Source organism: Mobula hypostoma, chromosome X1 (assembly GCF_963921235.1).
Source record: "Mobula hypostoma chromosome X1, sMobHyp1.1, whole genome shotgun sequence".
In the NCBI taxonomy this organism is placed as follows: Eukaryota; Metazoa; Chordata; class Chondrichthyes; order Myliobatiformes; family Myliobatidae; genus Mobula; species Mobula hypostoma.
Window position 1 is genome coordinate 72,493,762 of NC_086128.1, and position 13,521 is coordinate 72,507,282.

The window sequence follows — 13,521 nt, forward strand, 5'->3', positions numbered from 1 at the left end:
TTTCACTCAGAGAGAGTGGTGGATGTCTGGAATGTGCTGCCTGGAATCTGGTGGTAGAGGCAAATACATTAGAGGGTTTTAAGAGGCGTTTGGGTAGGCACATGCATGCGAGGGAGATGGAGGGAGATAGACCTGGTGCAGGTCGGAGGGATTAGTGTTTGGAGTATTTTAATTTACGTTTTAGCTGGATTGGCACAACGTTCTGGGATCCAGCTAAAAAGTAAATTAAGATGGCCTGTTCCTGTGCCGGACTCTTCTCTGTTCCACGTGCTGCTGCCACAAAACGACAAAGCACGTGACCAGGCTGCGCGTCTCCAAGTGTCTGGAAAGGAATAAACGAAAGGCAGGAGAGATGCGAGCGGCAGTAAATCCTGATCAGCAGCCTCAGAGCGAGAGGGGAAAGATCTCCCTTTAGGCAGGGGCCTCGCGAACAACAATGTTTATTTATTTGTTTGTTCAGAGTGACAGTGCAGGAATAGGATCTTCTGCCCCTTCGAGCTGTGATGCCCAGCATGTCGAATTTACCCTAGCCTACGCGTGGGACAACTTACAAAGACCAATTAACTTACCAACTAGTGCGCCTTTGGACTGGGGGAGGGAACCGGAGCACCCGGGGGGAAATCACGTGGTCACCGGGAGGACGTACAAACTGCTACATTGTGCGGTACAGTTAGCACGGCGCCTTCCAGAACCAGCGACGCAAGTTCAATTCCCACCACTGCCCGTGTACGTTCTCCCCCTGACCGCGTGGGTTTCCTCCCACAGTCCAAAGACGTACCGGTTGGTCGGGCTAATCGGTAGCTTAAGAAGGCAAGACAGTGGCTATATCTCATTAGGAGTTTGAAGAGGTTTGGTTTGTCACCTAGAATGCGAAAACTTCCTCAGATGTTCCAGGAGAGCCTTCTAACTGGTTGCATCATCATCTGGTATGGGGGTTGGGGAGGTGGGGTTCACTGCACAGGATCATAAGAAGCTACAGGGAATTGTAAACTTAGTCAGTCCATCGCGGGCATCATCCTCTGTCGCATCCAAGACACCTTCAAGGAGCGGTTCCCCCAGAAAGGCAGCGTCCCATCATTTAGGATCGCCACCACCCAGGACATGCCCTCTTCTCATTGTTACCGTCAGGAAGCCTGAAGACACACACTCAACGATTCAGGAACAGCTTCTTCCCCTCTGCCATCAGGGAGGAGGTACAGGAGCCTGAAGACACACACTCAACGATTCAGGAACAGTTTCTTCCCCTCTGCCATCAGGGAGGAGGTACAGGAGCCTGAAGACACACACTCAACGATTCAGGAACAGCTTCTTCCCCTCTGCCATCAGGGAGGAGGTACAGGAGCCTGAAGACACACACTCAACGATTCAGGAACAGCTTCTTCCCCTCTGCCATCAGGGAGGAGGTACAGAAGCCTGAAGACACACACTCAACGATTCAGGAACAGCTTCTTCCCCTCTGCCATCAGGGAAGAGGTACAGGAGCCTGAAGACACACACTCAACGATTCAGGAACAGCTTCTTCCTCTCTGCCATCAGGGAGGAGGTACAGGAGCCCGAAGACACACACTCAACGATTCAGGAACAGCTTCTTCCCCTCTGCCATCCGATTTCTGAACTGAACCCATGAACACTACCTCTCTACCTTCGTTTTACTATTTCTGTTTTTGCACTATCTTTAATTTAACTATTTTATATAAATATATACAGTTACAGAAATCAATCGAATTAATTATTTATATTTTTCTTCCTACATTATCAGCTGCCGCTAAGTTAGCAAACTTCACGACATTTGCTGGCGATATTAAATCTGATTCTGATTCATTGTAAATTGAACCGTGATTGGGCTAGATTATATCAGGGGATTGCTAATCGGTGAGGCTCGATTTACTGTATCTCAGTAAACAGATATTTTGAAAATGAAGATGAAGAGGGGAGATCGAGAACAAACAAAAACCCACAGGAGCATAAAACTGACAGCTGAACCTTCTGTGAATGTGGAAGGGAATAGTAAATATCTCTGCTTTGGAGATGGTGTAAATCCTCACTGGGAACCAAGAAATGGGGAATACACCACACACAGATACATACACAAAACGCTGGAGGAACTCAGCAGGTCAGGCAGCACCTCTGGAGCGGGACAAACCATCGACGTTTTGAGCCGGGACCCTTCTTCGGGACGGGAAAGGGAAAGCGGGAAGAAGGCAGAATAAGAAGGCAACGGGAGGGGAAGGAGGAGACACGAGACGGTGACAGGGGGAAGCCAGGTGGGTGGGGGCGGGGGTGATGAAGTGGGAAGCTGGGAGGTGGTGAGTGGGAAAGGGAAAGCGCTGGAGAGGAAGGGATCTGACAGGAGAGGAGAGCGGACCGTGGGAGAAAGGGAAGGAGGACAGGAGGAAGAAGGAGGTGATAGATGGAAACGGCAAAGGGCTGGAGAGGAAGGGATCTGACAGGAGAGGAGAGTAGACCGTGGGAGAAAGGGAAGGAGGACAGGGGAAAGGAGAAGGTGATAGATGGAAACGGCAAAGGGCTGGAGAGGAAGGAATCTGACAGGAGAGGAGAGCGGACCGTGGGAGAAAGGGAAGGAGGAGGGGACCCAGGGAGAGGTGAGGCCGAGTGGGGAATGAGAGAAGAGGGAAGGGGGAGATGAAAATAAAAATCACTGGAAGGAGAAATGGAGGTTCTTGCCATCAGGTTGGAGGCTGCCTGGATGGAATATAAGATGTACTGAATCCTAAAGTTGGAAGCGTAGAGAAGTCGGAGACGGCGAGCGGGAGCTGGGAACCTGATTCAGCGTGGGAGCCGTGCACCAGTTCTCGAAAGGTGACACTGGCCCGGGAAGCAGCCGGGTTTATGGTGCTGGAAGACCTGCTCAGCTCGGGGAGGGGGGGTTACCCAGTCTGACGGGAGAAGACCCCAGAATGAGAAGTTGAGGGGAAGGATGACAGGCCAGAAGGTGAGAGGTGGGTCTGGGAGGGGCCGGCCACAGCAAGCGGAGCTGTGAAAGGGTGGGCTCACTCACCTGTAGAAGAGAAACGGTACGGGGACGGTGCTGAAGTGCCAGATGGCGTGAGCGTCGAACGCCCAGAGCAGCGGCGGGAAGTCGAGCAGCTCGAGGAGAGCCAGCCCTTGCAACATCACCATCACCAGCGCGCACTTCCACACGTAGGGCAGGCGCGTACGGTTCTGCAGACACCAGGCCAGCCACCACAGCATGTTCAGCAGCCCTGGAAGCACACATGGCACAGTGTCAGCACCAGAGAACAGCGGAACCATAGGACACCGTCCTATCACACATATCCACAGTCCAATGTCCGGTCACACACATCCACAGTCCAATGTCCGGTCACACACATCCACAGTCCAATGTCCGGTCACACACATCCACAGTCCAATGTCCGGTCACACACATCCACGGGACAACGTCCCCCGTCCCACACGTCCACACACCAACGTCCCGTCACACACGTCCACAGTCCAATGTCCGGTCACACACGTGCACAGTCCAATGTCCGGTCACACACATCCACGGGACAACGTCCCCCGTCCCACACATCCACAGTCCAATGTCTGATCACACACGTCCACAGTCCAATGTCCGGTCACACACATCCACGGGACAATGTCCCCGTCACACACGTCCACAGTCCAATGTCCGGTCACACACATCCACGGGACAACGTCCCCCGTCCCACACGTCCACAGTCCAATGTCCGGTCACACACGTGCACAGTCCAATGTCCGGTCACACACATCCACGGGACAACGTCCCCCGTCCCACACGTCCACAGTCCAATGTCCGGTCACACACGTCCACGGGACAACGTCCCCGTCCCACATGTCCCCATTCCACACGTCCGCGGGACAACGTCCCCCGTCCCACACGTCCACACACCAACGTCCCGTCACACACGTCCACAGTCCAATGTCCGGTCACACACGTGCACAGTCCAATGTCCGGTCACACACATCCACGGGACAACGTCCCCCGTCCCACACGTCCACAGTCCAATGTCCGGTCACACACGTGCACAGTCCAATGTCCGGTCACACACGTCCACGGGACAATGTCCCCGTCACACACGTCCACAGTCCAATGTCCGGTCACACACGTGCACAGTCCAATGTCCGGTCACACACGTGCACAGTCCAATGTCCGGTCACACACATCCACGGGACAACGTCCCCCGTCCCACACGTCCACAGTCCAATGTCCGGTCACACACGTCCACGGGACAACGTCCCCGTCCCACATGTCCCCATTCCACACGTCCGCGGGACAACGTCCCCGTCACACACGTCCACAGTCCAATGTCCGGTCACACACGTGCACAGTCCAATGTCCGGTCACACACATCCACGGGACAACGTCCCCCGTCCCACACATCCACAGTCCAATGTCCGGTCACACACATCCACGGGACAACGTCCCCCGTCCCACACGTCCACAGTCCAATGTCCGGTCACACACGTCCACGGGACAACGTCCCCGTCCCACATGTCCCCATTCCACACGTCCGCGGGACAACGTCCCCCGTCCCACACGTCCACACACCAACGTCCCGTCACACACGTCCACAGTCCAATGTCCGGTCACACACGTGCACAGTCCAATGTCCGGTCACACACGTGCACAGTCCAATGTCCGGTCACACACGTCCACGGGACAATGTCCCCGTCACACACGTCCACAGTCCAACGTCCCCCGTCCCACACGTCCACAGTCCAATGTCCGGTCACACACGTGCACAGTCCAATGTCCGGTCACACACATCCACGGGACAACGTCCCCCGTCCCACATGTCCCCATTCCACACGTCCGCGGGACAACGTCCCCCGTCCCACACGTCCACACACCAACGTCCCGTCACACACGTCCACAGTCCAATGTCCGGTCACACACGTCCACAGTCCAATGTCCGGTCACACACGTCCACGGGACAACGTCCCCCGTCCCACACATCCACAGTCCAATGTCCGGTCACACACATCCACGGGACAACATCCCCCGTCCCACACGTCCACAGTCCAATGTCCGGTCACACACGTCCACGGGACAACGTCCCCGTCCCACATGTCCCCATTCCACACGTCCGCGGGACAACGTCCCCCGTCCCACACGTCCACACACCAACGTCCCGTCACACACGTCCACAGTCCAATGTCCGGTCACACACGTGCACAGTCCAATGTCCGGTCACACACATCCACGGGACAACGTCCCCCGTCCCACACGTCCACAGTCCAATGTCCGGTCACACACGTGCACAGTCCAATGTCCGGTCACACACATCCACGGGACAACGTCCCCCGTCCCACACGTCCACAGTCCAATGTCCGGTCACACACGTCCACGGGACAACGTCCCCGTCCCACATGTCCCCATTCCACACGTCCGCGGGACAACGTCCCCCGTCCCACACGTCCACACACCAACGTCCCGTCACACACGTCCACAGTCCAATGTCCGGTCACACACGTGCACAGTCCAATGTCCGGTCACACACATCCACGGGACAACGTCCCCCGTCCCACACATCCACAGTCCAATGTCCGGTCACACACGTGCACAGTCCAATGTCCGGTCACACACATCCACGGGACAATGTCCCCGTCACACACGTCCACAGTCCAATGTCCGGTCACACACGTCCGCGGGACAATGTCCCCGTCACACACGTCCACAGTCCAATGTCCGGTCACACACATCCACGGGACAACGTCCCCCGTCCCACACGTCCACAGTCCAATGTCCGGTCACACACGTGCACAGTCCAATGTCCGGTCACACACATCCACGGGACAACGTCCCCCGTCCCACACGTCCACAGTCCAATGTCCGGTCACACACGTCCACGGGACAACGTCCCCGTCCCACATGTCCCCATTCCACACGTCCGCGGGACAACGTCCCCCGTCCCACACGTCCACACACCAACGTCCCGTCACACACGTCCACAGTCCAATGTCCGGTCACACACGTGCACAGTCCAATGTCCGGTCACACACATCCACGGGACAACGTCCCCCGTCCCACACATCCACAGTCCAATGTCCGGTCACACACGTCCACAGTCCAATGTCCGGTCACACACATCCACGGGACAATGTCCCCGTCACACACGTCCACAGTCCAATGTCCGGTCACACACGTCCGCGGGACAATGTCCCCGTCACACACGTCCACAGTCCAATGTCCGGTCACACACGTCCACGGGACAACGTCCCCGTCACACACGTCCACAGTCCAATGTCCGGTCACACACGTCCACGGGACAACGTCCCCGTCACACACGTCCACAGTCCAATGTCCGGTCACATACGTCCACAGTCCAATGTCCGGTCACACACGTCCACGGGACAATGTCCCCGTCACACACGTCCACAGTCCAATGTCCGGTCACACACGTCCGCGGGACAATGTCCCCGTCACACACGTCCACAGTCCAATGTCCGGTCACACACGTCCGCGGGACAATGTCCCCGTCACACACGTCCACAGTCCAATGTCCGGTCACACACGTCCACGGGACAACGTCCCCCGTCCCACACGTCCACACACCAACGTCCCGTCACACACGTCCACAGTCCAATGTCCGGTCACACACATCCACAGTCCAATGTCCGGTCACACACATCCACGGGACAACATCCCCCGTCCCACACGTCCACAGTCCAATGTCCGGTCACACACGACCCCGTCCCACACGTCCACACACCAACGTCCGCGGGCAACCATCCCGTCTCACACGTCCGCGGGCCAACGTCCCCCGTCACACACGTCCACACACCAACGTCCCGTCACACACATCCACGGGACAATGTCCGGTCACACACGTCCACGGGACAATGTCCGGTCACACACGTCCACGGGACAACGTCCCCGTCACACACGTCCACGGGCAAGCATCCCGTCCCACACGTCCACACACCAACATCCCGTCACACACGTCCACGGGACAACGTCCCCGTCACACACGTCCACGGGACAATGTCCGGTCACACACGTCCACGGGACAACGTCCCCGTCCCACACGTCCACGGGACAATGTCCGGTCACACACGTCCACGGGACAACGTCCCCGTCACACACGTCCACGGGCAAGCATCCCGTCCCACACGTCCACACACCAACATCCCGTCACACACGTCCACGGGACAACGTCCCCGTCACACACGTCCACGGGACAATGTCCGGTCACACACGTCCACGGGACAACGTCCCCGTCCCACACGTCCACGGGACAACGTCCCCCGTCCCACACGTCCGTGGGCAAGCATCCCGTCCCACACGTCCACACACCAACGTCCCCCGTCACACACATCCACGGGACAATGTCTGGTCACACACGTCCACGGGACAACGTCCCCCGTCACACACGTCCGCACACCAACGTCCCGTCACACACGTCATCGTCCGGTCACACACGTCCATGGGCCAACATCCCCGTCACACACGTCCACGGGACAACGTCCCGTCACACACGTCCACGGGACAACGTCCCGTCACACACGACCACGGGACAACGTCCCGGTCACACGCATCCACAGACCAACGTCCCCATCACACACGTCTGGGAGAGTGGGAGAGAGGGAGAGAGAGAGAAGCGCACACGCGCGCACACACACACACAGACACTGACTGACGTTGTCCCAAGATTCTTCAGTCAGCTTCACCGGCCTAGAATCAGCCAGTCCCCAGGGCCGTGAAACCTTGGAACACCGAAGGCGCACTCATCTCCTCAGCTGCCCCCCTGGGGTATTGAGAAGCGGCCAGTCACGAGCCCGAGAGCGAGCCTCGCCACCACCATGGTTTGTAGGTTCACCCTGTGACCCCGTGGCAATCTTCCTATCCCCCTACAATGGGCAGCACCGCAGTGTAGCGGTTAGCGTAATGCTTTACAGCGGGAGTAATCCAGGTTCAATTCCCGCCGTTGACTGTAAGAAGTTTGTACGTTCTCTCCGTTATCGCGTGAGCTTCCTCTGGGTTACCAGTTTCCGTCCCCGGTCCGAAGATGCACGGGTTAGGGTTAGGAAGTTGTGATGTTGTTGTGTTGGCACCGGAGGTGTGCTGACATCTATGGGCTGCCCCCAGTAGATCCCTAAACTATCTTCATCGTAGATGCAAAAGATACGATGTACGTACGTGTGACAAATAAAGCTAATCTTTTATCTTTATCTATATCACCGTCCCATCACACACTCCCACCCTCCTACAGCAAGGACAGGCTCACAGAGTGAAACTCCCTCTACACTGTCCCATCAAACACTCCCACAGAGGGACAAAGTGAAACTCCCTCTACACCGTCCTCTCACACACTCCCACAGCACGGACAGGCTCACAGAGTGAAACTCCCTCTGCACTGTCCCATCACACACTCACACAGAGGGACAGAGTGAAACACCCTCTACACCATCCTCTCACACACTCCCATAGAGAGACAGGCTCACAGAGTGAAACTCTCTCCACACTGTCCTCTCACACACTCCCACAGCCTGGAAGGCTCACAGAGTGAAACTCCCTCTACACTGTCCCATCAAACACTCCCACAGAGGGACAAAGTGAAACTCCCTCTACACCGTCCTCTCACACACTCCCATAGAGAGACAGGCTCACAGAGTGAAACTCTCTCCACACTGTCCTCTCACACACTCCCACAGCCCGGACAGGCTCACAGAGTGAAACTCCCTCTGCACTGTCCCATCACACACTCACACAGAGGTACAGAGTGAAACACCCTCTACACCATCCTCTCACACACTCCCACAGCACGGACAGGCTCACAGAGTGAAACTCCCTCTACACTGTCCCATCAAACACTCACAAAGAGGGACAGAGTGAAACTCCCTCTACACCGTCCTCTCACACACTCCCACAGCACGGACAGGCTCACAGAGTGAAACTCCCTCTACACTGTCCCATCAAACACTCCCACAGAGGGACAAAGTGAAACTCCCTCTACACCATCCTCTCACACACTCCCACAGCACGGACAGGCTCACAGAGTGAAATTCCCTCTACACTGTCCCATCAAACACTCACAAAGAGGGACAGAGTGAAACTCCCTCTACACCGTTCTCTCACACACTCCCACAGCACGGACAGGCTCACAGAGTGAAACTCCCTGACGATGCTGAGGATGTTCTACGAGTCTGTGCTGGCCAGTGCGATCATGTTTGCTGTTGTGTGCTGGGGCAGCAGGCTGAGGGTAGCAGACACCAACAGAATCAACAAAGTCATTCGTAAGGCCAGTGATGTTGTGGGGATGGAACTGGACTCTCTGACGGTGGTGTCTGAAAAGAGGGTGCTGTCCAAGTTGCATGCCACCTTGGACAATGTCTCCCATCCACTACATAATGTACTGGTTGTGCACAGGAGTACATTCAGCCAGAGACTCATTCCACCGAGATGCAACACAGAGCGTCATAGGAAGTCATTCCTGCCTGTGGCCATCAAACTTTACATCTCCTCCCTTGGAGGGTCAGACACCCTGAGCCAATAGGCTGGTCCTGGACTTAATTCCTGGCATAATTTACATATAACTATTTAACTATTTATGGTTTTATTACTATTTATTATTTATGGTGCAACTGTAACGAAAATGAATTTTCCCCAGGATCAATAAAGTATGACTATGACTATGACTATGTTGCCCGGTTTCTATCGGGACTTACTGAGAGTCTGGAACATGGCTGCCTCTGGCAGCGGGTGGAGTCCTGTCCTGCCTCAACGGACGTGGGCGCGGAACGACTCGGGCCGGGCTCAGCTCTGCACCGCCGGAGATGCTTGTCGGGGCCCAGGCCCCGCCATCTCATCCGAGAGCCGAGCCCACACAACTGGAGCCGCCTCTCATCGACACCCACAGCCCCATCCAGGGATGCAGGCAGGAGGTACCTGTATGGGCTGCTGCTCCACACCCTCCACTTCCTCGCCCTTGTCCACCGTCCCGACATGCCATGGCGGTCAGTCTTTCCACCTGGAGGCGAGGGTGGGGCCCCCAGAGGGAGTTCTACCCATGCACCTGGGGGATCTGGGGTGGAGGCTGCTGCATAGAGCGGGGCCCTGCAGTAAGTTCTCTAGTTTGGACACGGATCTCCCAGCCGCATGTCATTTCTGTGGGCTGGAGGAGACCGTGTACCACACGTACATGGGGTGTGTGAGGCTGCAGCCCCTTTCTGCATATCTGAGTGGGCTGCTTCTCACCTTCTGGTTCTATTTTAGCCCCACCCTATTTATATAGGTTATCCAGTAAGGAGGGGGGCATGGGGGGGGGATGAGGACATCCTTGTAAACTTGCTCCTGGGGCTGGTGAAAACAGCTATCCGTGCCTCCCAGAAACAGGTGCCGTGGGGATCTGCCTGGGCAGACTGCCTGGCTATGTTCGGGGGGTATGTTTGTGCCTGGGTAAGCAGTGAGAGGGAACACGCACTGTCCACAACGACCAAAGAGGTGGTCCAGGACCACTGGGGGATTAGGAGATTAGCACCATCATTGACAGAGATGGAAGCATTTTAGTTTAACGTCGTTTGTCTAGTAAATGTAGAAAACCTACAGCACAATACAGGCCCTTCGGCCCACAAAGCTGTGCCAAAAAAGTTCTCATCTTAGAAATTACCTGGGGTCACCCATAACCCTCTATTTTTCCAAGCTCCATGTACCTTAAAAGACCCAATTGTATCCACCTCCAACCCCTGTCCACCTCCAGTCCATTCCACACACTCACCACTCTCTGCGTAGAAAACTTACCCCTGACATCTCCTCTGTACCTACTTCCAAGCACCTTAAAACTGTGCCCTCTCGTGCTAGCCATTTCAGCCCTGGGAAAAAGCCTCTGACTATCCACACGATCAATGCCTCTCATCATCTTGTACACCTCTATCAGGTCACCTCTCATCCTCCGTCGCTCCAAGGAGAAAAGGCCGAGTTCACTCAACCTATTCTCATAAATGCTCCCCAATCCAGGCAACATCCTTGTAAACCTCCGCTACACCCTTGCTATGGTTTCCACGTCCTTCCTGTAGTGAGGCGACCAGAACTGAGCACAGTACTCCAAGTGGGGTCTGACCTGGGTCCTATATAGCTGCAACATTACCTCTCGGCTCTTAAACTCAAAAGAGTTTAGTCAGAGGCTGAAATGGCTAGCACGAGAGGGCACAGTTTTAAGGTGCTGGGAAGTAGGTACAGAGGAGATGTCAGGGGTAAGTTTTTTACGCAGAGAGTGGTGAGTGCGTGGAATGGGCTGCCGGCGGCAGTGGTGGAGGCGGAAACGATAGGGTCTTTTAAGAGACTCCTGGATGGGTACATGGAGCTTAGAAAAATAGAGGGCTGTGGGTAAAGCCTAGGTAATTTCTAAGGTAGGGACATGTTCAGCACAGCTTTGTGGGCTGAAGGGTCTGTATTGTGCTGTATATTTTCTATGTTTCTATCCACACGATCAATGCCTCTCATCATCTTGTACACCTCTATCAGGTCACCTCTCATCCTCCGTCGCTCCAAGGAGAAAAGGCCGAGTTCACTCAACCTATTCTCATAAGGCATGCTCCCCAATCCAGGCAACATCCTTGTAAATCTCCTCTGCACCCTTTCTACGGTTTCCATTAGCTTCAGTAGTTGTGTAGTCACGTCACTGATTGTAGATATTGTAGCCCTGAATTTGTAACAGAGACATTTTGTAAAAATAAACGGAGAGAGGTAGCAAGAGTTAGGCACCGAGACAGCCTGCCCCACCACACTCCCAGGACAAGCAGAGCACTGGTGGTGTCGAGTGAAGTTCTCTTTCACTGACAGTCTATACCTGAACTCAGAACACCTTCAGATAAGACGACGGCGTCTTCAGGTAAGACACAGCTGCTTCTAGGGGGCATTCAAGGGTGTTATTGCCTTTTTTAAAAGTATTTTCCACTGTTGCAGGAAGACCCTGCTGGACATTCAAGAACTTACTACACTGCAGATTTACCCCATCAGTTGGCAGAGAAAATGAAGGAGCTGGACGGTGCGGACCACGATGCTGCCCGCAAGAGAGGCATCGGTGTGCAGTCTAACCGCGAGTGACCATCTTAGTCGCCTTACTTGCGATCGCAAGACCCTGCTGGGACATTTTTTTTGAACGTGGAATGATGCAAGTCTGATTCACTGATGTATCGGCGGACGGCGGGGCTGCTGTGGACTAGGCCTCAAGCCGCGGTGTCGCCTATCCAGAGAACAGGCGCCGGAGTCGGCGCCCTCCACCGGAGGCAGTGTGGTGTGGCGCCCGAGCTGGAGTCAGTGCTGCCCTCTAGTGTTTGCTCAGCAGAAGACAAGCTGCATTGTTTTTGACTGCAGACTGCTGCAACACACACGGATTCAGGGACTTGGACGATGTTCTTCGTGTGTGTGTGTGTCTATATTTCACTTATATCTTATATGTGAATGGCTGTTGATACTGTGTTTTGCACCCAGAAGGACCACAACCTCGTCTTGCGTGCCTCAGTGACCTGGAGAGCTATGCTGGCTGGAGTCAGGGCTTTATGCTTTGGCCCCTGGTAGGGTCACCCATACTAAACAGGTCAAAGGGTAGAGGCCAGACTGAGAGTGGACCACCGGACCTCCAAGTTCGGGGAGGTCAGCTTAGAGCTAACAACCCTGACTGTTACGGAAACAGCAGTGAAGAATCCTACTACATCTGAGTGTGAGGGTATTCCTGAGTGTCCAACTGGGACTTCCATGGCTGACGGTAGTGAGAACGGAGAGGAGGCTACTGACATGATGAAGGAAGCCCAGAGGTGAAGAGCCTTCATGGCTGCCCTAAACCCCAGTGGCGTAACGGGCAGTAAGTTTGCACTTTGGCCCCAGGGTAACGCGGTTTCGCTTGGCTAGATTCCTGTATGGCTGTATGACAATTAGGCTTGGACTGAAATAAACAAGCATTTACAATTAAGACTGAAGGAGCTGGCTCGTGTGTTGGACTCTCTCACCTATGCAAACGTTGGCAGCCATGTTATAGCCATAGTCGAAGTGCACGTAGCTGAGGTACCAGATGTGGCCCGTGAAGAGTACGATGAGCAGCGTCCCGAACAGACTGGCCACCCGGGGGCGGTTCAGGCCCAGAGTCCTGTGGAGGAAACACACGCGGACGATGAGCCAGGCTCCAGCAGAGAGGGCGAAGCAGGCGGACGCCAATCAGGTCCCACCCCTTTGCAATCTCAACGCACCAGGCCAAGGTGCAGGGTGTAAGAGGGCGGAGTGAGGGGAGAGGAGCCCCCTGGACAGGTGGGACACCGCAGGCACGGGGCTGGGTAGTTCGGTGCACTCTTGTCGTTACAGAGTGCGAGAGTTGGCTGAGGTTACTACAGCTCGGGGTGTCGAGTACAGAGTTCGATTGCGCCTCTGCCCACGAGGAGTTTGTACGTTCACCCTGTGGGTTTCCTCCCACCTTCCAAAGACGCAGCAGTCGTTTGGCTAATGAGTCATTGTAAACTGTCCTGTGATCTGGGCTGCGGTTAAATAGGTGGGAGTTGTTGCGGCTCATGACAAATAGGGTGGTG

General features: G+C 55.3%; 1 protein-coding gene across 1 annotated transcript in view; it reads right to left on the bottom strand.

The window, feature by feature from the left end:
• Positions 1-13,521, bottom strand: part of pgap3 (post-GPI attachment to proteins phospholipase 3) — a 49,445-nt gene that overhangs the window by 5,168 nt on the left and 30,756 nt on the right. The window contains exons 6-7 of the mRNA XM_063038055.1: positions 12,952-13,088; positions 3,020-3,224 (exon numbers count right to left, since the gene is read on the bottom strand). Of these exons, the coding sequence (XP_062894125.1) occupies positions 3,020-3,224; positions 12,952-13,088 (342 nt within the window). The remainder of the gene's footprint in view (positions 1-3,019; positions 3,225-12,951; positions 13,089-13,521) is intronic.